The sequence below is a fragment of the Scyliorhinus torazame genome, chromosome 14 (assembly GCF_047496885.1).
Source record: "Scyliorhinus torazame isolate Kashiwa2021f chromosome 14, sScyTor2.1, whole genome shotgun sequence".
Taxonomy (NCBI): domain Eukaryota; kingdom Metazoa; phylum Chordata; class Chondrichthyes; order Carcharhiniformes; family Scyliorhinidae; genus Scyliorhinus; species Scyliorhinus torazame.
In genome coordinates, this window is record NC_092720.1 from 210445370 (window position 1) to 210471562 (window position 26193).

General features: G+C 50.2%; 2 protein-coding genes and 1 long non-coding RNA gene across 6 annotated transcripts in view; 1 reads left to right on the forward strand and 2 right to left on the reverse strand.

The window, feature by feature from the left end:
- LOC140390464 (uncharacterized) overlaps positions 1 to 22308 on the reverse strand; it is a 34983-nt gene extending 12675 nt beyond the window's left edge. The window contains exons 1-2 of one of the 3 annotated variants that reach the window (XR_011934647.1): positions 19355 to 19724; positions 7206 to 7279 (exon numbers count right to left, since the gene is read on the reverse strand). This is a non-coding gene — a long non-coding RNA (uncharacterized lncRNA). Of the gene's footprint in view, positions 1 to 7205; positions 7280 to 19354; positions 19725 to 22072 lie in introns of those variants that run through there. The other 2 variants (XR_011934648.1, XR_011934646.1) reach the window with 2 other exon arrangements.
- Positions 1 to 26193, reverse strand: part of LOC140390456 (zinc-binding protein A33-like) — a 181282-nt gene that overhangs the window by 94925 nt on the left and 60164 nt on the right. The window lies entirely within an intron of this gene.
- On the forward strand, positions 22100 to 25555 carry LOC140390457 (nuclear factor 7, brain-like). The gene is made up of 5 exons (XM_072475608.1): positions 22100 to 22601; positions 22688 to 22783; positions 22877 to 23110; positions 23787 to 23809; positions 25190 to 25555. The coding sequence occupies exons 1-5, from the start codon at positions 22191 to 22193 to the stop codon at positions 25404 to 25406; spliced, it is 981 nt and encodes a 326-aa protein (XP_072331709.1). The 5' UTR covers positions 22100 to 22190; the 3' UTR covers positions 25407 to 25555.

Consider the following 26193-nt stretch of genomic DNA (forward strand, 5'->3'; position numbering starts at 1 on the left):
CTATCCAGAAACCTTTTGTAAAACTCCACTGGGAACCAGCCAGCCCCAGTGCCTTACCCATCTGCATCTTCCCTATCGCCCCCTGAACCTCCTCCATCCCACTGGCTCCTCCAGCCGGGCCTTCTCTTCCTCTCCTACCCTAGGACACTCCAACCCCCCAAAAAAATCCCTCATATCCGACTCTCCTCCTGGGATCTCCGACCTAGACAACCTTTTATAAAACTCCTCAAATGCTTCATTCACCTGCTCCGGCGCCACCACCAACTCCCCTGCCCCATCCCAGTCTGAACAATCTCTCGTGCAGCCGCCTTCCAGAGGAGCTGGCCCACCAGAAACAACCAGTCTTCTCCCCATATTCATATCCTACCCCCTTCCCCTGCCTTGTGCTGAACCGCCTTCCCTGTGGACAAAATGGCAAACCGTGCCTGCAATTCTCTTCTCCTCGCCAGAAGTTCTGGAGTGAGATCTTCCGCATATCTCCCATCCACTTCCACAATTTCCTCTACCAGCCACTGCAGATCCTCTCTTGCCTCCCTGTCCACCTTAAACGAGATGATCTCGCCCCTTACTGCCACCTTCAGCGCTCCCAGACCACTGATGGTGAGCCCTCCCTGTTCCTGCTGAACCCACATAGTCATCAATCACCTTTCCAATCTTCACACAAAAATTCAGATCTGCCAGCAGCCCCACATCCAACCTCCACGCTGGCCTCTGTGCCGGCCCCTACTCCAGGACCATGTCCAGGAAATGCGGAACCCATGGTCCGAGATAACAATTACCGAGTATTCCGTTTTCCTTACCCCCGACAAATACACCTTCCCCATAGTGAAGAAATCGATCCTTGAATGCACCCTATGGACTGGTGAAAAGGGATACTCCCCAATCTATGGATGCGAAAAATTCCATGGATCCGTTCCCCCATCTCCTTCCGAGGGGGTCGGCGAGCGCGGCTCAGATCTATCCACCTTCGGATTCAGCACTGTATTCAACCACCCACCAGGATTTACTGATCCAAATTCGGTCTGGCAGCCACCTCCCCTTCATGAACCCTACATCGTCCCAATTCGGGACACACTAACCAACACTACCAGCCTCCCCTCCAAAGCACACGTTACCATAACATACCTGCCCCCTGATCTGCCAGGACCTTTTCCATCTGAAATCTCACTCTCTTACCCACCAGTATCGCTCCCCCCCTGGGTCCTGCTGTCACAGCCTGAGTGGAACACCTGACTCACCCCAGCCCTTCTGAAGCCTAACTTGGTCCTTCCCCCTCAGATGGGTCTCCTGCAGCAGCACCAAGTCAACTCTCAAGCTCTTTAAATGCGAGAAGAATCCCGCTCGCTTCAGCGGCCCACCCAACCATCGCACATTCCACGTTACCATACCGACCGGGGGGGGGGGGGATCCAGTGGAATGTTGTTGAGGAACAGTCACTGTTTTAATGTAGGAAATGAGAAAACTAATTTGTGAACAGCAATATCCCAGAAACTGCACTGTGATGGTTTTATATTTTGATGATGTTGTTTGTGGTATAAATATTGGGAAGGACACGGAGAGAATGAACTCCTCACATCATCTCCAATGGAGTTTTCAGTGGTCCCTCTTAGACCAGTGATTGGACCATTCTACAGAATGTTCCTCTGGGTGGGGCATCACCATCCAGTGGAAGATTAAGATTGAATTGAGTCTCCAGGTGTATTAAATGTCTCCAGTTTGTGAGACAATGAGACTTCTCCTTATGTTTAGTATGGGTATACTGGATACCGATTTTTTTTTCTTTTTATATAAATGTTTTATTAAAGTTTTCCCAATCAGCGTTTTTATATTAAAAAATAGAAATACAAATGGTAATAAAAATAACAATAAGAATAACCTAAAACTTACACTAAAACTAAACAATTTAAAAAAAAAACAGAACAAGGTGGGTGTTGTCTCCATACCCAACTTACATTATATCAACAGTTCCCCCCCCCCACCTGAAACCAACCCCCCGGGATGCTGCTGCTGCTGACACTTACTACTCCCCGAGAAAGTCAAGGAAAGGTTGCCACCGCCGGGAGAACCCCATCAAGGACCCTCTCAAGGCAAACTTTATTCGCTCCAGGCTGAGGAGCCCCACCATATCGCTAACCCAGGTCTCCCTGCTCGGGGGTTTCGAGTCCCTCCACATTAACAAAATCCATCTCCGGGCTACCAGGGAGGCAAAGGCCAGTACCTTGGCCTCTTTCGCTTCCTGCCCTTCCGGATCCTCCGACACCCCAAATATCGCTGCCGTTGGACTCGCCTTCACCCGAGTGTCCAGAACCCTAGACATCACCCTCGCAAACCCCTGCCAGAATTCTTTAAGCGCTAGGCATGCCCAGAACATATGGGCATGATTCGCCGGACCCCCTGCACATCTCGGGCACCTGTCCTCCACCCCAAAAAACCTACTCATTCTTGCCGCCGTTATATGCGCCCGATGCACCACCTTAAATTGAATTAAGCCGAGCCTGGCACATGATGAGGAGTTCACCCTGCCCAGGGCATCGGCCCACAGGCCCTCATCCAGATCCTCGCCCAGCTCCTCCTCCCACTTGTCCTTCAACTCCTCCACTGAGGCTTCCTCTACCTCCTGCAGTTCCTGATATATGTCCGACACCTTCCCCTCCCTACCCGGATGCCAGACACCACCCTATCCTGGATCCTACGCGGGGGCAGCAGCGGGAATGTCCCCACCTGTTTTCTAAGGAAGTCCCGAACCTGAAGGTACCTGAACGCATTCCCGTGGGGTCAGGCCGAACTTCTCCTCCAGCGCCTGCATGCTGGGGAAAGCCCCATCTATAAACAGGTCCCCCATCCTCCTAATACCTGCCCTATACCAGCCTTGGAACCCCCATCCATCCTACCCGGAGCAAATCTGTGGTTATTCTGTATCGGGGTCCACACAGAGGCCCCCTCCTCCCACCTTTGTCTCCTCCACTGTCCCCAGATCCTCAGTGCCGTCACCACCGGACTTGTGGTGCATCGCGCCGGCGAGAACGGCAGCGGAGCCGTGACTAGTGCCCCCAGGCTGGTGCCTTTACACAACGCCGTCTCCAGCCGCACCCACGCAGCCCCCTCCTCCATCATCTATTTCCTAATCATGGCCACATTGGCCGCCCAGTAATAACTGCAGAAGCTCGGCAGAGCCAGCCCCCCCCCCCCCCTTTCTTCACCCACACAAATCCCGTAACAATCCTATTCACCCGCTTAAAGAACTTGGGGATGAAAATGGGGAGGCACTGAAATACAAAGAGGAACCTGGGGAGAACCGTCATCTTCACAGTCTGCACCCCTCTTGCCAGGGAAAGCAGGAGCATATCCCACCTTTGAAACTCTTCCTCCATCTGCTCCACGAGCCGGGTTAAGTTGAGCCTGTGCAGGACATCCCAGTTCCTGGCCACTTGTATCCCCAAGTACCGAAAGCTCCTCTCCACTATCCTGAGCGGGAGCTCCCTCAGTCTCTCCTCCTGGCCCCTAGCGTGGTTCACGAACAGCTCACTCTTCCCCACGTTCAACTTATACCCCGAGAACCTCCCAAAGTGCCTCAGGATCCGTATGACCTCCCCCATCCCCTCTAACGGGTCCGAAATATACAACATCCGCGTAGAGGGAGACCCGGTGCTCCTCCCCTCCGCGCACCAGCCCCCTCCAATCCCCGAAGTCCTGAGTGCAATGGCCAACGGCTCAATTGCCAGGGCAAACAGCAACGGGGACAGGGGACACCCCTGTCTCGTCCCCCCGTGCAGCCTGAAATACTCCGACCTTAGCCAGTTTGTGGACACAATCACTACAGGGGCCTGATACAGCAGCTTGACCCACCCTATAAATCCCTCACCAAATCCAAACCCGCCAAGCGCCTTCCACAGATACTCCTACTCCACCCTGTCAAAGGCCTTCTCCGCGTCCATCGCAGTCACCACCTCCACCTCCACCTCACCCCCCTCCAAGGGCATCATGATGATATTCAGGAGCCTCCTCACATTCGTGTTCAGCTGCCTGCCCTTAACAAAACCCGTCTGGTCCTCCCCAATCACTCCTGGGACACAGTCCTCTATTCTGGTGGCCAGAATATTTGCCAACAGCTTGACATCTACGTTCTGGAGCGATATCGGCCTGTAGGACCCACACTGAAGTGGATCCTTCTTCTTCAAGATGAGTGAAATCAATGCCTGCGACATTGTCGGAGGGAGGGTCCCTCTCTCCTTTGCCTCATTGAAGGTTCTTAGCAGGAGTGGGCTCAGCAGCTCCGAGAAATTCTTATAAAATTCTACGGGGAAGCGGTCCGGGCCCGGGGCCTTACCCGTCTGCATGCCTGCCAGCCCCCTGACTACCAGCCCCCTGACTACCTCCTCCAACTCAATTGGGGTCCCCCGTCCCTCCACCCGCTCCACTTCCACCCTTGGGAATCTCAACCGGTCCATAAACTGCCTCATCCCTTCCCCCTCCCCAGGGGGCTCCGACTCGTTTAGCTTCCCATAGAACTCCCTGAAGACTTCATTAACCCTCTCCGGGCTCAGCACCATGTTGCCTTCCCTATCCCGCACTCCCCCAATCTCTCTAGCCGCCTCCCTCTTACGCAGCTGGTGCGCCAGCATCCTGTTCGCCTTCTCCCCATACTCATGAACTGCCCCTTTCACTTTCCTCAGCTGCACCTCTGCCTTCCCCGTGGTCAGCAAGTCAAACTCCGCCTGTAGTTTCCGGCGCTCATTCAACAGCCCCCCCCTCTGGGGCCTCCACGTACCTCCTGTCTACCCTGAGTATCTCTCCCACCAGCCTCTCTCTCTCCACCCTCTCCTTCTTCTCTCTGTGGGACCTAATGGAGATTAACTCTCTCCTAACAACCGCCTTCAGAGCCTCCCAAACCACTGCCACCGTTACCTCCCCTGTGTCATTCACTCCCACATAATTCTCAATACTCCTCCTTATCTGCCCACACACCTCTTCATCCGCCAGCAGCCCCACATCCAGTCTCCAGAGAGGGCACTGACCCCGCTCCGCCCCCAATCGCAGGTCCACCCAGTGCGGCGCATGGTCTGAGACCGCAATGGCTGAGTATTCGACCCCCTCCACCCTCGGGATCAACGCCCTATTCAGCACAAAGAAGTCTATCTGCGAATAGACTTTATGGGCGTGGGAGGAAAAGGAGAACTCCTTCGCCCTTGGCCGCGCAAACCTCCAGGGGTCCACTCCCCCCCCCAACTGGCCCATGAACTCCCAAAAGGCCCTGGCCGCCACCAGCCTCTTTCCCGACCTGGACTTGGAACGATCTAAGCTCGGATCCAAGACCGTATTAAAGTCCCCTCCCATTTTCAGGTTACTTGTCTCCAAGTCCGGGAGCCTACCCAACACGCGCCTCATGAAGTCCGCATCGACCCAGTTCGGGGCATATACATTCACTAGCACCACCCGGGCCCCCTGCAGCTTGCTACTCACCATTATATACCTGCCCCCCCTTATCCGCTACGATACTCCCCGGCCTCAAATGCCACTCGTTTCCTAACCGAAATTGCCAGCCCTCTGGTCTTGGAGTCTAACCCCGAGTGAAACACCTGTCCCACCCATCCTTTCCTCAGCCTGGTCAGCGAGCTTTAAGTGCATCTCTTGCAACATGGCCACGTCCGCCTTCAACCCCTTCAGATGCGAGAACAGACGGGACCTCTTGACCGGCCCATTCAGGCCCCTCGTTCTACGTGATCAGCCTGGTTGGGGGGTTGACAACCCCCCCCATCCCGCCGGCTAGCCATCTCCCTTTTTCGGCCAGCCACGTGCCCCCGCCTCCCGCTTCCAGCTCTCCCCTTGGCGTCCCCCCCCCCCCCCCCTTCAGTCAGCAAAGCAGCACCCATTCCCCCCCTCCCCCAGCGCCCCCCCCCCTCCTGCCAAGCATCCGCTTAGCCCCGGTTTCCCCCCCCCCATTGTGCTTCCGGGAGTCAGCTCACCCATGCTGACCCCGGCCGCTCCCGCCTCTATATTCCAACCCTAAACTTGTTGCCTCCTTCTGGCCACCCAATCCCCCCCCCCCCCTCCCCCGCAGGGTAGAGGGGCAAGCTCCATCTGGGACCACCCCGTGCGCCGGACAACCCGCTGTGGGAAACCTAGTTGAAGGATCTATTCCTGCCGAACTACGACAAGTTGAAAGATCTGTAATATTTTTGGACTGCGCCAAGTTGTTAGATTCCTACTATTCTTTGACTGTGTAAAGTTGAAGGAATTTATATTATTTCTACTATTCGGTTACCAGTGGCACTTTGCGATTACTCGGACTCAGCAGAAATTTAAGTTGAAACTTCTCCGGTGCCAAAAAGGAATTATTTTATTTGTCTTCTATTGATTACAATTTGAAAGTCATTTAAAAGGCAATTCGTAGACAATTTGAAGCTTCCAGAGAATCAAATACATTATCTTTTTGTTTAGGCAGACAGCTCGAAAGTAACTTTTAAAAGGTCAAATTCTGGAAATGAAACATGAAAAAGAAAGAGAACTAATCTTCAGCTAAACTCAAACTCAAAGTCAAAAACACTACATCACTACAAAGACAGACTGACTAAACAGACTGACAGACAGACAGACAGACTCAGCAAATTAAAGACAGACTAAGAGAATTAAAGACAGACTTACTAAACAGACAGACTAACAGACTAAACAGACTAACAGACTGACAATTAAGGACAGTCAATTAAGGACAGACTAAAATGGCGGGGGGGAAACTTTTCAGTTATACACTTCCATATCTGTCTTAAGTCATCTAATCACACCCCGATATAATCCGAATTGGTTTGGGTTAGACTCAAACACAATTGATTTGGCCGCAAGCCATCCATCTTCAATGTGCAACATTAGCTTTAAATGATGCGTATCTGCATACTTGTCTCTGTTAAGGATTGAGATATTCTGCTTTATCTTTACCGGCAATAAACTGGTTTTAAGCTAGCTTGGCTAATGTAACAATGGAGACTTCATGTCGAGAAAGCTGGAATCAAACATATATTTGATTCAATGCTCTACAAACTGCACTGGACTCCTGCCACCTCGTTGCCATGGAATTCAGCCTTTGTCCTTGACAACAGCACAAGTATAGTGTCAAATTGTCTCGCAACTGCGCTGTTTTAATCTATGATGGAATTATGCTGTTTCATGTATCTATTGAAGCTATATGTTTTGCTTAAACAGCTATCTTTTACCTGTACTAGTTGTATTGGAAATACCAGGATTCTACACCCGTCCCGGGCGTTTCCCACCCCCTAGAACCAAACACCTGGAAAACAAAACACACAACAAAATCACCAACCAAACTGGAGCAGACAAGTCAATAAACTTATGCTTTACCCGCCGTCTTACCCTTGGTTTCCCTCCCCCTCACCCACACATTTCACCCCCATACAACTGTTCCTTAGTTCAGGTCCAGCTTCTCTTGCCTGATGGAACGACCACGCCTCGTCCGGCGTATCAAAGTAGTGGTGCCTGTCCTGGTATGTTAGCCAAAGTCTCGCCGGGTGCAGGAGCCCAAAATTCACCCTTTTACTGTGGAGGACCGCCTTAGCCCAGTTGAAACCCGCACACCTCCTCGCCAGCTCAGCTCCCAAGTCCTGGTAAATGCGGATCTTGCCATTCTCCCACTTACTGCTCCGCTCTTTCTTTGCCCACCGCAGGACTCGCTCCCGGTCTGCCAAGCGATGAAACCGTATCACCATTGCCCTCGGTGGCTCGTTTACCCTCGGCTTTCTGGCGAGAACCCTGTGCGCCCCATCCAGCTCCAAGGGCCGCGGGAAGGCCCCCACGCCCATCAGCGTCCCCAACATTGTGGCCACGTACGTGATGCACGATCAATAACCCCAGAAACGAGATTGGAGACAATTGAAGGCTATAATACGCTAGATGTTTCTCCCAGCAGCGCAGGTACAGAAGAAAGCCGCTGGGGCGGCACGGGCTCTTATACCCCGCCTTGCAGGGCGGAGCTAACATACAAGCTTATCCAATGGGAACAAGTACATTCTCCACCAATGGTATTCCGGCATTACTAGGTACCGTAATCCTCCGAACACAGACTACCACAGTATGTGCTCGCGTCCGCCCCCTCCGCTCCTTCGGGAAGGCCCAGGATCTGCAGATTATGGCTCCGAGGCCTGTACTCAAGGTCGTCTAGCCTCTCCTGCCATCTCTTATGTAGCGCCTCGTGCGCTTCCACCTTCACCGCCAGGCCCAGGATCTCGTCCTCATTCTCCGCCACCTTCCTCCTCACCTCCTTGATCTCCTTCTCCTGCGCCTTCTGGGTCACCACAATTCTCTCCATGGAGGCCAGCATCTCCGTTTTCAACTCCATGAAGCAGTTTTTAAGGAGCTCTTGCTGTTCTCTGGCCCACTGGTCCCACACCTCCCGATCTTCTCCGGCCGCCATTTTGTCCTCCCGGACCTTCTCTGTCTTCTTCCCCGCGTTCGCACGTCTGCCGGCTCCACTCATGGTTCCCTCCATGCAACACCGGGGGGAACCTCTCCCGCGTCCGTTCCTGCACCGGTCCCTGCCGTCAAGTGCCGCCACCACCCCGTTTAGTGGCTCGAAATACCGATCCCGGCGGGAGGTGCCGTTCGCGCTACCTAGCAGGTCATGGCCGCCACCGGAAGTCTCGATATCGATTTTGTTGCTGCTACATAATTGCAAGGGTTTGATCTCTGCCATCTTTTAAAAAATATTTTTATTGCAACGGTTTTCATTATGAACAGAGTAACTTATTCAAGCAAAATTTTTCCTTATAACAAACAAGCCCCCAACAATAGAACCATCCCACCCACCCCCAAATCCCCACTTCCCTCCCCCATACAGAAAACAAAACCTTAATGACCCTTCACCCAACTAAACGACAAACCCCCCCCCCCCCCCCCACACTGAACAGCTGATGGTGACCAATTCCTGAGAAAGGAGATAAACGGCTGTCACCTCCAGTAGAATCCTCCCACCCACCCCCTCAGAGTCTACTTGATCTTCTCTCAGTGCAGAAATCCCATTATGTCCCCCAACGAAGCTGTGCAGACTCCACACAGGCAGAAACCCATGCCGGGAATTGACCCTGGGACCCTGGAGCTGTGAAGCAACAGTGCTCCCCACTGTGCTACCGTGCCAGCAGCCCCCCACATCCTACAATCAAAACCTGAATAGTTTGCCTGTCGCACCCAACCCTTCCGCAACCTCGTTTGATCCTTAATGCTTTGATGGGTCTCCAGTCAAGAGACCACATCCACCTTCAAACATCTCTAGTGTTCAAACACCTGCGACCATTTTACTGGACCATTTAACCCCTCAAATTCCAGGTTATCAACTGGATCGGGAACCTCTGGCACCACCTCCATCCCAGAATTAGCCATATCCACCCTGTGAGGCAATCCAGCATTGCCGCAACCTGCGCCAACTCCGGGCACATTCAAGATGGCCGCCACATCCCCAAAACGTCAGTCGCAGAGCCAGGGAATCATCACTGTCAGCAGTTTCCCCTCCCCCCCTCCTCAGCTCCCTCCCAGCCCCACCCCATCCTGAACACCATCCTAACAACCAAGAGAAAAACAAAATCCACCCCCATCCTCATCCCCGAGCCCAAACAAAACAGAAACAAAAGGTCAAAGCTCATTACCTTAAAAAAAAATCCCCATGGTAACAAACTGCAGACATTCCCCCTTCTCCGCTCCCATTGACTTGCTGCACTGCCAGCATTGCGACCCCAGCAGAGGGTAAAGGTCAAAGTCAACACACAATATATCAACAATCAACCCCCGCCCGCCCTAATCAAACTTTAATACTGAAGCCCAGAGGATAACTAAAAAACTACACCCAGTTCCCCCCCCTCACAAATACAACTGAACAGTACAACATACAAACCCCAACTTCACCCATAACACACACCCACCAACAAGCCTGAGCACAACCCCAAATCCACCCCCACATTGTAACAGTCCCCCACAAGATACAAATGCAGATTAAGTTAACAGTAATCAAAGAAAAAACTCCATAGTCCTCAAGCACTTCAGTTCATCCCCAATCCGTGCTTCCTCACAAACGCATCCTCCAGCCCATCAAAATAATAATCTCTGTCCTCGAAAGTTACTCGAAGATGAGCCGGGTGCACCACACCAAACCTCACGTTGTTCTTGTACAGAGTGGCCTTGGCCTTATTAAACACCACGCTCTCTCCCACCTACCCATACTCTCTCCAATTGCACCCTTTCCCTCCCCTCATCATTCTGCTCCATCTCTCCCTCTCACCCTCTGCACTTCCTTCCCTGCTCCTTCCACTTTCTTTCTCTGTCTGTCTTGCACATTCTCTCCCTTCCCACTCTATTTCTCTCACTAATCATCACCCTCTTTCTTTCTCACTCTCCCACTTTTATTCCCCATCCTCCTGTCTCTCACACACAGACTCTCCCTGCCAGCCTGAACTCTCTACCCCTCCATCTCGTTCTCTCACAGCCCCACACTATCCTGCTATGATACACTGCTCACTGTTTCTCACCCTCTCCCAAACTTTTTCATCTGGACTCTCCCTCTTTACTCCTGCTCTCTCCACTCCCTCGCATTGCTGTCTTGTTATCTCTCTTCTCAACTGCACCCCTTGCCCTCCCTTCTCTTTTCCATCTGTGTCACTACCTCTCTCCCCACCTCTCTCCATGTTCCCATTCCTGCTCCTTCTCCTTTACCACTCGTTCTCCTCTCCCCTTCCCTCAGAAACCTCTCTCCTCTGCTCCCCACCCCTCCCTCTTTCTTCCCTCTCCCTCACTATCCTCTCCCTCACCTACCCCGTTGGCCCTTCTCTACCCCTCCCTCTCTCTTCCATCCCCCTCCCTCTCTCATCTCTCCCCCTCCCTCTCTAAATCACTGACTGTGTTATTTTAACTTTCCCCCAGCTCCAGCCTCTCTGACTCTGGATCTGAACACAGCGCATCCCCAGCTCATCCTGTCTGAGGACCGGACCAGTGTGAGACTCGGAGACAAACAGCAGCCGCTCCCTGACACCCCGGAGAGGTTTAATCCCTGGGAATGTGTCCTGGGATCAGAGGGATTCACATAAGGGAGACATTACTGGGAGGTGGGGGTGGGGGAGAAGACTCGGTGGTGGCTGGGAGTGGCCCGAGAGTATGTGAACAGGAAAGGGGGAATCTCCCCAAGACCTGAGTCTGGATTCTGGGTTTTGTGGCTGGAGCCCGGATTTGGTTATTTTGCCGCCACTTCCCCCTCACTGACCCCCCTCGCCCCGAGTGTGAATCCCAGGAAGATCGGGGTTTTCCTGGACTATGAGGGGGGACAGGTGTCATTTTACAATGCGGACAACATGTCCCATCTCCACACTTTCACCCATACTTTCACTGAATCTTTCCCATCTTCAATCCGGGATGGAATATCAGCGGGAAAAACTCAGCCCCGCTGACAATCTGTGGGATTAAAGATCACTAACAGATCCATCCTGTCATAATATACATCAGTACATTATGGTGCAATCACATACACACACTGATGGACATGCAGTAGGACCAACCAGCATACATAACACCGCAGCCAATCACCAGTGAGAGCACAAGCACTATAAAGACAGGGGACAGGAGAGTTCCCGCTCATTCTAGCAGCAGCCAGCTCAGAGCACAGAGCTCACAGCCTGCATCACAGACACTCACCATGTGCTGAGTGCCTCACCATAGCTAGTGATAGGAAAGGGTCCACAGTTAAGCTGGTATTGCTGATACCCACGTTTACAGAATGTTAGCATAGTTGAACAGTTAATAAATAGCGTTACACCACTTCCAGCATTGTTGGCTTGTTTGTAAACCAGAACACCCAACACGACATGGTACAAGGAGTGGCCGCAATATAGCACTTGTGAGACCCACCTGCAACTTCTCAGCATTCCGGCATCCTACAGCATGGAGAACATCAACCCGCCGCCGCCGCTCCGCATCGCTGGCAATCTCGGGATAAATTGGAAGATATTTAAACAGCGCTTCCAGCTCTTCCTCGAGGCCACGGACAGGGAGAATGCATTGGACGCCAGGAAGATAGCCCTTCTTCTCTCCACGGCTGGGCAACATGCCATCCACATCTTTAACTCCCTGACATTCGCGGACGACAAGGACAAACCAAGAACACGACGGTGCTCCTCAAATTCGACACACACTTCAGTGTTGAAGTCAACGTAAGCTTTGAAAGGTACCTGTTCCAGCAGCGCTTGCAGGGTAAGGACAATCCTTTCCAATCCTATTTAACACACCTCCGCATCCTCGCGCAATCCTGCGGCTATGGGCCCACCTCCGACTCCATGATACGCGACCAGATTGTTTTTGGGGTCATGTCGGACACCCTGCGTCAGCAGCTCCTTAAAGTTAAACAACTAACGCTACCGACTGCCATCGGGACCTGTGTCCTGCATGAGAATGCCACCAGCCGGTACTCCTACATACAGGCAGCTGAAACGGCGTGGCAAGGGCCCCATGAGGTGGAACGGGTCTAAACGATCGAACATCTCCCGGGCCGCAGTCTTGAGGAGGGCGGCCATTTTGCGCGCTTTCTGAGGCCTCCCGCGCTTGTACGCGCCAAACGAGGGGACGGAGACGTGGAGGAACGCGATGCGCAGGCCCGCACCACACAAGACCGTACCGTGCATGCGCGGTGGCGCAACGAACGCACTGACGTCACGACGAGCGGCAACGGTGGCTCCGCCCACTTTAAGCGGCAGTGCCCTGCAAAATCGCGATAGTGCCTACGCTGTGGCTGGCTTGGCCACTATGCTGCCTGCTGTCGAGCAGCCCAGCCTGCCAACTCGCAACGATTTAACCAGCCTCGCAGGAATGTTCGGGCAATCCAACCCACCTTCACCGAGTCCGATCCTGACTTCATGCAGACCAGTGACACCGAGGACAGGGAGCCTTTTCGAGTCACCGTCATAACCAAGAACAGGCTGTCCCCGAATCGAAAGCACCAGCCGCTGTTGGTGCACAGCATTGATCCGGACGACGAGTGGTGTGCCACCCTGACGGTCAACCGATCCCAGATCAGATTCCGTCTGGACACTGGTGCTTCCGCCAATCTCCTCGCATGGTCAGCATTTCAAACCCTGGGGGTCAAACCAACAATTCTCCCATCCAATTGCCAACTGGTCGACTATAATGGTAACGTCATCCCCGCCACCGGGTCATACCAACTCGAGGTGATGCACAACTCGCGAAAAGTCACCCTACCTTTTGAGATCGTGGGCTCCTCAAAGGACTCTCTGCTAGGTGCACAGGCGTGCAAGCTCCTCAACCTCGTGCAGCGCGTACATTCCCTCTCTCCAGAGGACACGTCTGACTTCCAAGATGCGGACTTCAGGGCACAACTAAGTGCCATCATCACTCAACACCGAGATGTCTTCGAAGGCATGGGCACACTTCCATACGCATACAAAATCCTGCTCAAACAGGACGCCACGCCTGTGGTTCATGCACCTCACAGAGTCCCAACACCCCTCAAGGACCGCCTCAAGCAGCAGCTGCAGGACCTCCAGGACCAAGGAGTGCTTTCCAGAGTGACGGAACCAACCGACTGGGTCAGTTCCATGGTGTGCGTCAAGAAGCCTTCCGGCGAGCTCCAGATCTGTATCGACCCGAAGGATTTAAATCGTAACATCGTAGCATTACCCTATCCCCAAGCGTGAGGAGACCACGTGCGAGATGGCTCGAGCCAACATATTCACCATGCTGGATGCATCAAACGGCTTCTGGCAGATTCAATTGGACAAGTCCAGCAGAAAGCTGTGTACTTTCAACACCCCATTTGGCAGGTACTGCTACAATAGAATGCCATTTGGAATCATATCAGCATCTGAAGTGTTCCACCGCATCATGGAGCAGATGATGGAGGGCATCGAGGGTGTGCGCGTCTATGTGGACGACATCATCATCTGGTCCACCACCCCGCAGGAGCATATCAGTCGCCTCCAACGCGTTTTTAAGCAAATATGGGACCAAGGCCTGCGCCTCAACAGAGCCAAATGTTCTTCAACAGAGCCAGACCGAACTCAGGTTTTTAGGAGACCACATCTCCCGGTTGGGTGTGCGGCCGGATGCGGACAAGGTGGCAGCTATCACGGCCAGCCAGAAGCTGGCGGATAAGAAGGCGGTGCTCCGGTTCTGAGGAATGGTCAACTTCCTAGGAAAGTTCATCCCTAACCTCACTTCCCACACCAAGGCTCTCCGCAACCTAGTTAGGAAGACGACAGACTTCCAGTGGCTTCCCGCCCATCAGTGTGAATGGGAGGAGCTCAAGGTCAAGCTGACCACCGCGCCGATATTGGCGTTTTCCGATCCTGCAAGGGAGATGAAAATATCAACGTACGCTAGCCAATCTGGCATAGGGGCGGTGCTCCTGCAACGAGATGACACCTCATCATGGGCCCGTTGCCTATGCGTCACGGGCCATGACCCCCACAGAGCAGCGCTATGCGCAAATCAAGAAGGAGTGCCTAGGCCTGTTGATCGGTGTCGACAAGTTCCATGACTACGTGTATGGCCTTCCCGAGTTCATTGTGGAGACTGACCATCGCCCGCTGGTCGGCATCATCCAAAAAGACCTCAATGACATGACCCCTCGCCTACAACGCATTCTGCTCAAGCTCCGGAGATACGATTTCCAGCTCGTGTACACACCGGGTAAGGACCTGATCATAGCCGACGCTCTGTGCAGGGCAGTCACCACTCCGTCCGACCCAGAGGGGTTTGTTTGCCAAGTCGACGCCCATGTGGCCTTTACGGCTGCAAATCTGCCGGCCACGGATGAACGCCTAACCCACATTCACCGTGAGACTGCGGCTGAGCCCCTGCTACAATGCAGGATCCGCCACATGACTGACGGATGGCTCAAGGGACAATGCCCGCAGTTCTATAATATTCGAGACGATCTGGCAGTCGTTGATGGCGTCCTCCTGAAGCTGGACCGCATTGTGATCCCACACAGCAGGCATCACCTGGTTTTAGAGCAGCTGCACGAGGGCCATCTCGGCGTAGAGATGTGCCGACGGAGGGCCCGAGAGGCTGTCTACTGGCCTGGCATAAATGAGGACATTGCCAACACTGTGCTCAATTGCCCCACCTGTCAGCGGTTCCAGCCGGCCCAACCACGGGAGGGCCCTTCAGCCCCATGAGTTGGTCACGTCCCCTTGGTCTAAGGTAGGCGTGGACCTGTTCCATGCGCTCGGCAGGGACTATGTTCTCATAGTTGATTATTTTTCCAGCTATCCCGAGGTTGTACGCCTGCACGACATCACGTCATCGGCTGTTATCCGTGCCTGCAGAGACCTTTGCTCGTCATGGCAACCCACTCACTGTGATGTCGGACAATGGCCCCTGCTTCGCGAGCCAGGAATGGTCTAACTTCGCCAGCAGGTACAACTTTGTACACGTGACGTCCAGTCCCCTGCACCCCCAGTCAAATGACAAAGCAGACAATGGCATCCACATCGTAAAGAGGTTCGTCTGCAAGGCTGCTGATGTAGGATCCGACTTCTGCCTCACCTTGCCTGGACTATCGCTTGGCTCCAATGTCCACGAGCCCGTCACCAGCCCAGCTGCTGATGGGTCGCATCCTCAGGACCACTGTACCATCCATTCACGTCCCAGACCTCGACCATGCTCCGGTCCTTTAGCGGATGCAACAGTCTCGCGCGCAGCACAAGGCGGCGCATGACGCTCGAGCGACTGATCTTCTGCTCTGGCGCCAGGTGACAACGTCTGAATCCACCTTCCGGAGGGTGACTGGTCTGCGACTGCTGTGATTCTTCGGCTGGAGGCTCCCCGCTCATTCCTGGTTCGTCTGCCTGATGGCTCCATTCGCCGCCGCAATCGGCGTGCCCTTCGTCTGGTTCCACGCTCGCTACGCGATCCTCCACCGGTGCCATGCCCTCCTGTTGTCCCCGACCTGGACTTTGTAGAGCTTCCGGATACTCTGCATCCTCCTCACTTGGCCGTGGCTCGGCCCGATCCTCAGCCGGTGGCTCCTGACCCACCCTTGAGGCGGTCAACCCGAATTCGTCGCCCATCTCAGAGACTTGATTTATGAGCCTTACAATGCTGGACTCAATGCTTTGTTCTTTCATCCTGTTTCAGCATTTCACTAGTTTGTTTATAGCATTCGTTATTAGTTTTGTTGTTGGTGCAACACCTTATTTTTTCTCTGCACCAGGCACCTTCCCGTGTATATAGACTAGCCTCATGTACATAGTTATATAAATACTGCACACACAGATACACTAATTACATGTTATTTATTCTCACATAGGCACATGTTCTTTGTAAAAAAGGGGGATGTCATAATATACATCAGTACATTATGGTGCAATCACATATACACACTGATGGACATACAGTAGGTCCAACCAGCATACATAACACCGCAGCCAATCGCCAGTGAGAGCACAAGCACTATAAAGACAGGTGACAGGAGAGTTCCCGCTCATTCCAGCAGCAGCCAGCTCAGAGCACAGAGCTCACAGCCTGCATCACAGACATTCACCATGTGCTGAGTGCCTCACCATAGCTAGTGATAGGAAATGTTTACAGTATGTTAACATAGTTGAACAGTTAATAAAATAGCATTACACCACTTCCAGCATTGTTGGCTTGTTTGTAAACCAGAACACCCAACACGACAGCCCAGCGCTGGATGGATTCTGGTCAGGGACCTGAGGGGTTAAACCTGGTCCCTTCTCATTTTCTCACGGGTTTTGCTGGCTGGGCAGCATTTTTATTCCCCACCACCAATCGCTCTGTTGGCACAATTGTTTTCTGTCGCTGAAATCAAAGCCGGATAAATAGTAAAGACTCTATCAGACCTTATACATTGATGGAGAATCTTAATTGGTAAATCATTTCCACATGATTGTGATTTTCAGTTTGGGACTTTCCAGCTAATCTTTCGCAATGATGGACAGGGAAATTATAACCAAACAATTAGATTGGATGGAATTAATTCTCAACGTGTGGATTTGGTCAGATTCAGATCTGAGAGTATACCAGAATCATAGTGTTATCCAGGATAGCAGAAGGCCATTCGCCCCATTTTGCGTGCGATATTTCAAAGACAGTCAATGTTTATTGGATAAAAGATGAAGACAGTCACTGAGCAAGGAAATATGGCTGTGGAAGCGAGTCTTGGTAAATACCTTGAAGCTGCTTTGCTGAGCATCTTCGGTCTGTGCGCATTCAGGATCCTGACCTTCCTGTTGCTTGCCATTTTAACAAAAGACCTTGCTCCCATGCCCACATGTCTGTTCTTGGCCTGCTGCAATGTTCCAGTGAAGCTCAACGAGGAATATCATCTCGTCTTCCGGTTAGGCACACTACAACCTTCCGGCCTGAACATCGAATTCAACAATAGGTGGACAGGTTAGGTGGATTGGCCATGATAAATTGCCATTAGTGTCCAAAATTGCCCTTAGTGTTGGGTGGGGTTACTGGATTATGGGGATAGGGTGGAGGTGTTGACCTTGGGTAGGGTGCTCTTTCCAAGAGCCGGTGCAGACTCGATGGGCCGAATGGCCTCCTTCTGCATTGTAAATTCTATGATAATCTATGACAACTTCAGATGATCAGCTCTACCCCACCTCGACTGATTTGTTTTCATCCCATTTCATTTTAACTGTCTTTTACCATTTCTTTCTTTCTTAATATATATTTAATTCCCCCCCCCGAATCTTATCCACTTTTCCTTCACCTTCTCATTGTTTTCCCCTCCCCCCACATCTACAGTTCATCCTCTGATGTTAGTTTCGCTGCTGTTTCACCTTTCACATCTTTTGTTCTCTCTGGGGACTGCCATTAGCACTCTTTCCCCTTGGTCCGAATACAGGAGGGAGATAGAGAACCTAGTGGACTGGTGTAGCGACAACAATCTCTTCCTCAATGCCAGCAAACCTAAAGAGCTGGTAATTGATTTCAGGAAGCAAAGTACTGCACCCACCCCGTGTCAGCATCAATGGGGCCGAGGTGGAGATAGTTAGCAGTTTCAAATTCCGAGGGGTGCACACCTCCAAAAATCTGTCCTGGTCCACCCACGTCGACGCTACCACCAAGAAAGCACAACAGCGCCTATACTTCCTCAGGAAACTAAGGAAATTCGGCATGTCCACATTGACTCTTACCAACTCTTACAGATGGACCATAGAAATCATCCTATCGGGCTGCATCACAGCCTGGTATGGCAACTGCTCGGCCCAGGACCGCAAGAAACTTCAGAGTCGTGAACACCGCCCAGTCCATCACACGAACCTGCCTCCCATCCATTGACTCCATCTACACCTCCCGCTGCCTGGGGAAAGCGGGCAGTATAATCAAAGATCCCTCCCACCCGGCTTACTCACTCTTCGAACTTCTTCCATCGGGCAGGAGATACAGAAGTCTGAGAACACACACGAACAGACTCAAAAACAGCTTCTTCCCCACTGTCACCAGACTCCTAAATGACCCTCTTATGGACTGACCTCATTAACACTTCACCCTGTATGCTTCATCCGATGCCAGTGCTTATGTAGTTACATTGTGTACCTTGTGTTGCCCTATTATGTATTTTCTTTTATTCCCTTTTCTTCTCATGTACTTAATGATCTGTTGAGCTGCTCGCAGAAAAATACTTTTCACTGTACCTCGGTACACGTGACAATAAACAAATCCAATCCAATAGCACCGCTTTCCCTGGGTTTCTGTGGCTATGACTCATCTTTCATTCCCACTTTCTCTGTCTGTTAGCTTTGACAAAGGGTCATCGAACTCGAAACGTTAGCTCTTTTCTCTCTCGACTGATACTGCCAGACCTGCTGAGACATTCCAGCATTTTCTCTTTCGTCAATGTTTATTGGGCCGTTTTCAATGTGGAATTATTTCCTGCAGCACCGAGATTGTGTCAGTCGGTGGCAGCGGTGCTCTTTGTAACAACGACAGACTGTTCATTCTCTTCTGCAAGGACCATCTCCCCAGGAATCAGTCTAGAACATTGTCACCGGAAGGGAAATATTTCCTTCCTTCATTGAGGAGACCAGAACTGTACCCGTGTTTCTGGTGCAGTGTAGGTTCTCTATATTTGCATCCAGATTTCGCGTTGCAATATTCACCAGAAGCAGCGACAAACCAGGACTGCAGCAGACTTTCCCAAAGCAGAGGTTTGATACCAAGACTGAGAGCGATCCTATCCGATTCCTGAGTTCTCCAATCACTTGTTTTCTCCCATTCCTGTACTTAAATCGTTCCGTTGGTGCAAAAATACCCAGAGGTCATCCAGATAGATGTTTTGTACTGCAATCCAGAACCAGCTTCAGTATTTATCAACACTTACACAGGAATAGGGGATCCTAATGAGTAGACATTTGTCACATCATTGTGGATATTAACGTGACAGTTTATAACTGATCTTTCTCAATGATGGCCATCAAACATGGAATCAAATCATGGGATTGAAGTGAGTCAATCTTGAAAATGTGGATTTGATCCGATCCGAATCTCAGTGACGCAACAATCAATATGATGTCACAATGGAAAGAGACCATTCGGCCCATCGTGTCTGTGAACCTTCAAAGACACTCCCCATTTCTCGGGCTGTTTTTAATGGGGAATTCTTTCCTGCAGCACCGACATTCTGTCAGCAGGTGGCAGCGGTGCTCTTTGTAACTGTGGAAGATTTGAGTTTATACGAAAAGGCAGCAGCTATTTTACTCACAGAAACAACACAAACTAATAATGACACGAATGACCAGTTAATCTCACTTCGGTGATGTTTCCTGAGAGGTGGGGTGAAGTTAAGAGGGTGGTTGGTGGGGGAATGTGGGGTGGTTGCTGGTGTGGTCCAGGACACCGGGAAAAGCCAGAACAGAATATTGTCGTGGCTGGAAATCTGAAATAAACACAGAAAATGCTGGAAATGCAGGTCAGGCAGCAGCGGTAGATAAACAGAGTTAGCGTTTCAGGTAGTTTATTACTTAGTTACACCCAACACCTACAGAACAATTCATTACAAACACAGAAGGTGTAAAACCTGCCCTATAACCTCCATCATTCTCACTGTGTAAAATTCCAAACACTCCTTCCAAACGAAACACTGATTAATTTATATTTATTTCAATTAAATATCCTGTATTTGAAGCTCAGGATGTGTCTCCTCTACCCTGGGAAATTAAACAAAGACTGGGTGAGTGTTTTACAGACCATTCAGACTGTAAGTATGATCGTGAGATCCCACTCGGGAGTGATTTTAATTCTCTACCTTACACCTCTGACCGTCCTGTCCTTGGCCTGCTGCAGTGTTCCAATAAAGTTCAACACAAAACTCAAGGAACAGAACCTCATCTTCCCACTGGGCACTTTACAGCCTCCTGGACACCACACTGAGTTCAACAATTTTAGATCACAACCTCTGCTCCCATTCTTCCCATGTTCATTTAGTTGGTTTATTCATTTTTCTCTGGTTTATTTCTTTATATTTTGAGATAATATTTTATTGAAGCATTTGTAATTTTCACAGTTTAACATTTATTAAACAACCGTGCAAACACGTAAACACGCAAAAAACATAAGAGTAACATCCCCTACCATCCCCGCCCTATTTCCTAATTATCTGTATACTAAGTTCCCTGCTGATGGTCAATTTTCCTTGAAGAAGTCGATGAACGGCTGCCTCCTCCGGGCGAACCCCGGAATTGAACCTCTCAAGGAGAACGTAATCTTTTCCAGCCTGAGAAACCCTGCCATGTCGCTGACCCGCACTCCTGACTTTGGAGGCTCCGAGTCCCTCCATCCCAGCAAAATCCATCTCCGGGCCACCAGGGAGGCAAAGTCCAAAATGTCGGCTTCTACTCCCCCTCCCCCACTGGTCTCCCGGATCTTCCAATACCCCAAAAATGGCAAATTCTGGACTCGGAGTCACCCTCCTTTCCAGGACCTCAGACATGACGTCCGCAAATCCCTGCCAGAATCCCCTCAACGTCGGACATGCCCAGAACATGTGGTTTGCTGGGTTACCCCCACACCGTCCCTCCACCTCCTCAAAAAAACTACTCATCTGGGCCACCGTTATATGAGCCCTATGGACCACCTTGAACTGGATCAGGCGAAGCCTGGTACATGATGAGGATGAATTAACTCCCCTCAAGGCCATTTCCCATAATCCGACTTTCAACTCCCCTCCCAACTCTTCATCCCACATCCTCTTCACCTCCCTGATTGGGACTCCTTCCCACTCCATCAATTCCTTGTATATCTCTGAGACCCTCCCCTCCCCAACCCCGGTTTTTGACATCACCTTATCCTGTAGTCCCCTCAGGGGGAGGCGAGGAAAGCTTGGAACCTGCCTCCGGACAAAATCCCGTGCCTGTAGGTACCGAAACCTGTTCCCATCCGGTAACTCAAACTCCTCCTCTAATGCCTCCTGCTCGGGAAACCCTCCTGAATGAAGAGATTCCCAAACCTCTCAATCCCTGCCCGCTGCCACCTCCTAAAGCCCCCATCCAGCCCCCCCCGGAACAAAACGGTGATTGTCACAGATCGGTGACCACACTGACACTCCAATCTCATGTGCTGTCTCCATTGTCCCCACACCCCCAGGGCTGCCACCACCACTGGGCTTGTGGAGTACCGAGCCGGCGAGAACGGCTGGGGCGCCTTTAATAAAGCCTCCAAACTCGTACTCTTACAGGATGCGCCTCTACTCGCTCCCAAACTGACCCCTCCCCCACTACCCACTTTGGTTTATTTCTTTATTGATTTACTTTATATTTGCGAGGCTGCAAATATGTCTTTTCCACCCCCTCGAGTCCATCTTTTATTTTTTACTTGTCCTTTCACGATGAAACCTTTAATCTGTCCTGTTCTCCACCCTATTACAGACCTTCCCTTTTGTTCTTCTTCCTCCTTTCACTTCTATAACATCTATAAGATTACCAAGATCTTCCAACATCTATAAGATTACCATCTAACCCTCACCCTCCTCACCCTTACCCGAGCCCTAAACCTAATCATCACACTGACACAAAGTTAAAAAAACAGTCGACAGGATACAGACCAGTATATTTTAGTCAATACAATTAAAATTCTCACTGGGTGAAGTTGTTCAGTCGAGTCAGCAGCGCAATAACATTGAAACTGAAAGCAGTTTGAATCAGGAAGTGCTGAGTGTGAACATGGCTCTCAGACAGCAGGTTCAGAGTTTGACCGAGGAGACAATTTGTCCCATTTGTCTTGATTTCTTCACTGATCCGGTTTCACTGGATTGTGGACACAACTTCTGCCGCTCCTGTATCTCCCAGTGTTGGGAAAAGAAGGAGATAAACTCCTGCCCGGAATGTAGAGCGGAGTTTCCGGAAAGAAACCTCAGGATAAATCGGGCCTTAGCGAATCTGACCGAGAAAACTCGAAAATTAAAGCTGAATCCGGAAGAGAAGGAAAATAAACTTCACTGTGAGAAACATCAGGAAGAACTGAAGCTGTTTTGTGAAACTGACAATAAATTGATCTGTCTGATTTGTAGAGATTCGCGGGAACACAGAGAGCACCGCTTCCTGCCCATCGATGAAGCTGCTGAAATCTACAAGGTAAAAGATATTATTTTATAAACTGATATATTCTCCCATTTCCAGCTATAACATTTTCATTTTGCTATTTTCTCTCCCAATCCCAGAATCACGCGAACTCTACCTTAGATTCTCTCACAGAGAAGAAATCGGCGTTTCTAGAAACGGAACAGAAACAGAAAGGGAAGATTTCTGAAGTTAGGGTGAGGTCTCCCTGTGCTGATTTTCCGGAATCTCGGTTAGTTTTGTTCCCTTTATCGCGGGACATTAATTATGTTTCACATTCCATTTGGTAGAAACAGTCGAGCAGTCTGCAGACCCACATCACATCCGAGTTCAGTAAAATGCATCAGATTCTCACTGAGAAAGAGCAGCGTTTACTCAGAGATCTCAGGGAAGAAGAGGAGAGGATTCTAGAACCAATGGAGAAAAACCTTCGAGAGATTCAGGAGACTTTAAATTCTATTGAGGAGAAACTCTCCAAGTTGCAGAAACAGATGGAGCAAAAAGACGAGCTGATATTTCTGAAGGTGAGGGAATATATTGCGGGTCAGTTCAGTGAAACTTCACAGTCACAAAATAACTGATAATTGTGAAATTAATAAGAATTTACTGATAAATTAGAATCCGAAATAAACTGAAATTGTTTCCCATCCTGAACGGTTCTGCTGTTGTCTCTAAACTACCGGCTCCCACACTGTCTGCAGAATCCCGGGAATACCTGTAACCTGAGAATGAATTTTCTGGATCTTTGTTTTGCGGAAGTTTAATTTTCTTCTGGAACTCCCACTGTAATCCAGTTCCAGTTCCATGTTGTGAGTGTGTGGGTGTGTCTGGTACGGTGTGTGAGAGTCACTGTGTCTGTGAGCGGGGCTGATGCTTAGTTCCAGCATGTTGTGAGTGTGTGGGTGTGTCTGGTACGGTGTGTGAGAGTCACTGTGTCTGTGAGCGGGGCTGATGCCCAGTTCCATGTTGTGAGTGTGTGGGTGTGTCTGGTACGGTGTGTGAGAGTCACTGTGTCTGTGAGCGGGGCTGATGCTCAGTTCCAGTTTATTTGACTCTCCACAATCTTCCTTCCAAAATCCATCACTTCACACCTCCGTGTGAAATCTCATCTGCTCTGAATCTGCTCATTTCACCACCCTGTCTAACTCCTCCTGAAATCTGTTACTGTCATCCTCACTGTTCCTCATTCATTTCTTTCAGGAGGAAGCTTGTTGGAAGAGAAGGTAGGACATGTTCTTTACTGAAACTCTGCAGTTTGATAAAATAATTCAGTCAGTTGTTGTTATGGATTTATCTCTTGGTTGTTGTCACAACTTTAAATGGTCGTCCATCGGGCCATGAAAACTCGGCGTATTGTTCACTGGCGAGCATTTTACAATAACAAACGTTATGACCGTGATCAAACAGTATTAGATTTTCTATAACTGTTCTACAATATTGTATAAATGACAAGATGTAAGGTAAATAATACAACCTGATTCCCAGGCTGGAGCTGATCACTTGCCTGATGTTGGCTGTTAGTGTCTGTGACCTTCCGGCTGACCCTGAGAGAGCCGCACGGTCCATGTATCCAAGGAGTGGGTCATCCATGTCCCTGCATGGAGCCTGAGCAACCCGAGAAAGTCAGACGATAAAGGGGAACGGGTTCTATTTTTATTCTATAATACAAACTGGCTCCGTGTCCTTAACAACCACAACAGCAAAGACTTGTATTTATTTAGCACCTTTAATGTAATATAAAGTCTAAAGGAGTTTCACAGGAGCGTTAAAAAACACAAATTGACCCAGAAACACATCAGGAAATATTAATCCGGATGGCGGAGGTGGAGTTTAGAGAGAGTGATTGAGGAAGAAAAAGAGACAGAGAGACGGAGAGGATCAGGGAGGGAATTCCAGAGCTCAGGACCTCGGCAGCTGAAGGTCCAGCTCCCAATGGGGTAGTGACTAAAATCAGAGATATTCAAGATGCCAGGAGAGGAGAGCAGGATTCTCGGCAGGTTGTGGGGATCAGTTATTACAGAGTTGAACATTAAGTTCCAGGTGTTTTAGGGGCAGCATGGTGGTGCAGTGGTGAGCACTGCTGCCTCATGGCGCCGATGTCCCAGGTTCGATCCCGGCTCTGGGTCACTGTTCATGTGGAGTTTGCACATTCTCCCCGTGTTTGCGTGGGTTTCGTCCCCACAACCCAAAGATGTGCAGGGCAGGTGGATTGGCCACGTTAAACTGCCACTTGATTGGAAAAAATGAATTGGGTTCTCGAAATTTATTTTTTATATGTTCCAGGTGTTTTCAGTCATTGTCTTTGTTCTCCAAACTTTGTTTGTAAAACAACAAGTGGACAGGCTAAATGTTTCTCTTCTCCTGTGATTTGTGATATCCCGGTAACTAACCTGTTATCAGACTGTGAACCTTTTTCAGGACATGGGGGTTTCCATTCTCTGCCTTTGAGTTTCCAAGTTATCCCTTTATCAGTTATAGAAACGTGATTAATATTTCACTTTGTACATTTTCTCTATCATCAAAAATGCTGAAAACGTGACCATTTACATATGTTCTAAAATCTTCTAACAAAATCAAATTTATTGCATTTTTTTAACACACAGGATTAGTGGTGAAGGTCACATACTCTCATTATCTGCTGCCGCCATGTCTATCGGAAAGTTCAAAGGCCCTTTACAGTACACAGCGTGGAGAGAAATGATAAACTCCATTAACCCCGGTAAAACTCTTCTATTCATTTTCCTGATTTTAAATCCAGTTGTGACGGGACTAAAGGGTCTCCAAGGTCCCAGATTAAATATTCACTTTGCCGGTTGTTAATCCTCGGGAGCCTCTCCATTCTCATATTTTACTCTCTGTGGGTTCCTCTGGGTGAGTGTCTGAAGCCATCAGCACCGTGTGTCAAAGCAGTGAAGGGATCTGTCTAACCAGAGGAATAGAGCACCAATCTCAGGATGGGAAACCCAATTTGTCGAGGAGACTGGACTGGTCCCGTCTGTCATTCTGGGGAACATTTTTTACAATCGTTTATCGGGAAGACATTCAGACATTAGCGAGCACGTGTTGAACAGCAGAGAATCCGGTTGTTGAAATTGAACACCTGGATTGGATTGGTTGGATTGGATAAGATTTGTTTATTGTCACGTGTACCGAGGTACAGTGAAAAGTATTTTTCTGCGAGCAGCTCAACAGATCATTAAGTACATGAGAAGAAAAGGGAATAAAAGAAAATACATAATCGGGCAACACAAGATATACAATGTAACTACATAAGCACTGGCATCGGATGAAGCATACAGGGTGTAGTGTTAATGAGGTCAGTCCATAAGAGGGTCATTTAGGAGTCTGGTGACAGTGGGGAAGAAGCTGTTTTTGAGTCTGTTCGTGCGTGTTCTCAGACTTCTGTATCTCCTGCCCGATGGAAGAAGTTGGAAGAGTGAGTAAGCCGGGTGGGAGGGATCTTTGATTATGCTGCCCGCTTTCCCCAGGCAGCAGGAGGTGTACATGGAGTCAATGGATGGGAGGCAGATTTGTGTGATGGACTGGGCGATAATCACAACTCTCTGAAGTTTCTTGCGGTCCTGGGCCGAGCAGTTGCCATACCAGG

Excerpts from the sequence above, each read along its gene's own strand:
- LOC140390457 (XM_072475608.1), top strand. The coding sequence starts at position 22,191 with ATGGCTCTCAGACAGCAGGTTCAGAGTTTGACCGAGGAGACAATTTGT. Across the intron at positions 22,602-22,687 it reads AAGCTGCTGAAATCTACAAG|AATCACGCGAACTCTACCTT; the intron begins GTAAAAGATATT and ends TCCCAATCCCAG. Across the intron at positions 22,784-22,876 it reads GGAAGATTTCTGAAGTTAGG|AAACAGTCGAGCAGTCTGCA; the intron begins GTGAGGTCTCCC and ends TCCATTTGGTAG.